This window comes from Echinococcus granulosus (assembly GCF_000524195.1).
Source record: "Echinococcus granulosus chromosome Unknown EG_S00380, whole genome shotgun sequence".
NCBI lineage: Eukaryota > Metazoa > Platyhelminthes > Cestoda > Cyclophyllidea > Taeniidae > Echinococcus > Echinococcus granulosus.
In genome coordinates this window covers 7,093-10,718 of record NW_020170760.1, presented here as the reverse complement: position 1 = coordinate 10,718, position 3,626 = coordinate 7,093, and the positions used below count along the sequence as shown (strand labels likewise).

General features: G+C 40.8%; 2 protein-coding genes across 2 annotated transcripts in view; one reads left to right on the top strand and one right to left on the bottom strand. All coding sequences in view use genetic code 11, as the record gives it.

The window, feature by feature from the left end:
• Positions 1-206: 206 nt before the first annotated feature.
• Positions 207-745, bottom strand: EGR_11099 (Atrial natriuretic peptide receptor; the record flags this gene model as incomplete). The annotated part of the gene is made up of 3 exons (XM_024500348.1): positions 207-407; positions 545-646; positions 728-745. 3 exons carry the CDS (start codon positions 743-745, stop codon positions 207-209), a joined length of 321 nt encoding a protein of 106 aa, XP_024345240.1.
• Positions 746-759: 14 nt separating this feature from the next.
• The window catches only part of EGR_11098 (hypothetical protein), a gene marked incomplete at both ends in the record, with an annotated part of 5,263 nt that continues 2,396 nt past the window's right edge, over positions 760-3,626 (top strand). The window contains 2 exons of the mRNA XM_024500347.1: positions 760-785; positions 3,345-3,478. Coding sequence (XP_024345239.1) covers positions 760-785; positions 3,345-3,478 — 160 coding nt within the window. The remainder of the gene's footprint in view (positions 786-3,344; positions 3,479-3,626) is intronic.

The window sequence follows — 3,626 nt, the reverse complement described above, 5'->3', positions numbered from 1 at the left end:
CGTAGATACCAAATGCGATATATTCTAAGGATTTTTCTTGAAAACACTTTACCTTTATATTTAACTTACCAATGACAGCATGCTGACTTAACCTAGGACTATCCTTATACCTGACATAAATACTACTGAATTACTTAACACAGCTGGCTGCTTCGTGTAAAGGCTATGATTAGCCCAGTTTGTTCTACTTGCACAATATTGTCAAATTAGTTTGGCGGCAATTTGTAATGACAAGAAGGAATTACCTGTGGACGAAATGGAGGCTTTGCTCTACCTATGACTCGTTTTAGAATTTCTTCCACTAGAATATCTTCGAGTCCAAATGGCTTTGTCTGGTAGAAGACTTCGTGCATTATTATGGCGAATGCACAGACATCCCCCAACTTGGTTCTGAATGAAGCAGCTGCCTCTTTGCGCAACAGTTAAGGGGAGGTCCGTAGTTTCTTCAGAGATCAGGAGTAATTGAAGAAGGTGCAGGATGTAACTCACCTTCAGTCTGGGTTGAAGGACAACTGCTTGTTAAGTTGTAGATTTAGGGAATGACGAAATCGGTGATATTCAAGACCCATCGGCAAGTGACAATGCATTGAGTGAGTTTTAGCCTTCGGTGCGCTTTAAGGCTTGTGCTGTGAAGGTATTCCATTCCCTTGTAATACTCAATTGAAGGCAGTTGCACAAATCAGAGGTGAGATGTTTGTTTAAATGACAGAAGATGATATGCACTAACCTGAACAACGTCGGTCATGAAGGGGAAGTTAGATGCAATACTCTGTTGTTGATAATAAGTAAGCCAACGAAAAGCTTTTGTGTCAAGTAGGTGAGTATAGGCACTCTCGACGAAGAATTCTTTTCCCTAAACAATGAGCATTCATAATGCTAAGCAGGAAAGAAATGTGAGTTCGATATGCAACATAGATGAAGGTGCATTGGAAATAATTTTATGAAGTGTTTGTTAAGCAGATCAAATCTGTAAAAGGAACGCGTCTGGTTTTCGAGCAGATAACAATTCTGATATAAATGCACCAACGTGTAGCTCTCACCAAGTTTGTTGTGCATCATTTGGATAAAATGTGTGTTTTAGTCCCTTATCAGCAAATGTGAAGGTGCATCGCCTTCAGTTATATTTTTGCATGCTCGATGATAAAGTAAACAGTTTGTAATTGTTTGTAATAACTAGAGAGAATGTTGCCGAGATCTGCCTATTCGATACAAAAGAAACCAACATTCCTGAGAAAATGCCAGGACAGTGATTGGTTGAAAACAAGGCCCCATTTTTAATTTTGAGCAATATAGCAAGGCGTTATCACCTCACACCGTGGCCGAATCTTGAGATAACTGTCTCGAAAAAAATTGAGAGCTTTTCCATGGATTCAACACCAGTCAAGACTTCCCTTATCCACGTTCTTTTAATATGGTCATGATTTTAATTATGACTTCGTAAATTACGCATTATTTGCTAATTCACATCACGTACAGCTGTAAAGTAACAACCTTTTCGTCAGAGACCATGAGACTGAATGAGTTGCTGCCTCGTGGTAGTTGTAACTCTTGGGTGATAACCACTCAGCAGAGACTCTTCGCACTGATCTTCCACGTTTATCAAATAAAAATAGTAAAAAAAATAAATAAAAAACGTAAGCCTAATAACCATTCTTCTTAAGTATGTTTGTGCAAACTATGACTGCTTGTTCCTGTATTCACTTAATTTAATACATAAGCTGTAGCCAGCATGCTAATACTGTTATTATTCTGCATTGACTTTGGAATGATCACCTTAGCGCACTGTCAATCGGCGATGAACTCACATGAACGTCGCTGAACTAATGAGCCCGCATGACCTGTGAATGTAATGTGTGTTAGTCAGTTGGAAGTTACACTGCCGTGTTACGAGATCAGGCCATTTTCTTCTCCTATGTCCACTAACCAATAAATAATTGTGATTCTAACAAATTATTTCAATTTGAGATAACACGATATCATTGTCCCTGATCTGCTTATTCTTAATAAAATTGGCACAACTTCGGTACTGCAAAAATCGCATTTGTTTAAGAAACCGCATGGGACACACATACCAAACAGCTATGTTGCGAAATTTCGTCTTTGCACTTCTTTTTAAATTTTTTTTCTACATCGGGCAAGTATTGACCAGATAGCATTACTCACTACATCTTGCAATCAAACAATCCTAAAGACATTAACAATCAGTGCTGAAATTCAAGTGACTTTGATGAAAGGCTTGGTTATGGTGAAGAGAGAAGGCAATTGTTCAGCACTGGTCTGGCCCATCGCCTGGCACGGTGGTGGAGTAAAGCCGAGGTGGCACCACCTCCACCACCATCGTGCCAGCAATGCGATCAACCAGGCGACCGGCCAAGTCACAAAAGAACCACGACAACCTGCAGACCACACCGTTGTTGTGGCTGCGCCTACTGACAACCCGAAGTCTAATCACGCTGACGGTCCAACGGACGACACATGTCGTCATCACGGTTGGGTAGCCAGGAGCAGATTTGACTGACGTCCTGGTGATGCTTACTATAGGAGTGATCCCTAGGAGTAATGTCTTAGAGCGCACGCAAGCCTCACATCCCGCCTACCACCAGCATCCATGTGTAGTAAGTCACTTGGACGAGTTGCCTACCCAACTTAGTAGAGTGAATAAAACTTTGCTCGAACTACTCTGAGTGGCTAATGGGAAAGCATCCTTATACTGACAATCTTTAGCTGTAAAATCGGCAGAATGCTTTTGTGAATCATTGAGGCCTATTTCCTTGTTATATGCTAAGAAGGGAATCACGACTTTGAGATGATCTGTCAAGGGGCAGGGACACATTCATTGGACACATGGATTCCGCATCACAAGTAGATGAGAACCTAACTGCTATAAGATAATGTAATTTTGGTGGGCTGTGCCGAATTGCGATACGGAGAACAGAACCATCTTGACCCTAACTACTCATTAAATCTATAGATTGTACCTGAATCATCCATTTTGCACTCCACTGACATCTGCCATAGGACAGAAATGGTGCCCACGACTTATCTCGAGCGGGAAAGGAATAAATCCAAATATTGAAGTCTCAACCTCCTGCTCTAGATAAGCCTCTGGCAACAAAATCGTGGATATTTCAAGGAGTTTGTCGTACGGCCTATTAATGAGTGGAACTATATCGTTTTGCTTGTTCCTTCTCGAAACTAGTCCTTTCAGCTACCCCATTTTATTCTTCTTAAACAACTTTGCTTGGTACGTCTTTGGGATGGTCTCCATCGAGGATTTTCCCATTGCTGGTTAAAGTCGCCAGTTGAGGCCTCAATCTCTATTGCTAACATGGTTGTTCGAAAAGTTTTGTCAATATTGCCGGCCATGTTTCCAATAATTTTGGTGCAAATGCTAAAATATGCCCACATATAATGCATAAACGCATTGATCTTAAAAATGCATATACTGTCCTAAAAACATTTCAAACCCTCAGCCAAGGTCATAGTAGCCGACAGGTTTGACGACAGCCGTGCATGTGATTTACTTATTGGAGACCTTTCTCATTACTTGAATGGAAAACTTCTAAATTCATGCTAAATTTTTATTTGCTATCAAACCCTTTTTCGGCTGCGAAATTGCCTTGGGA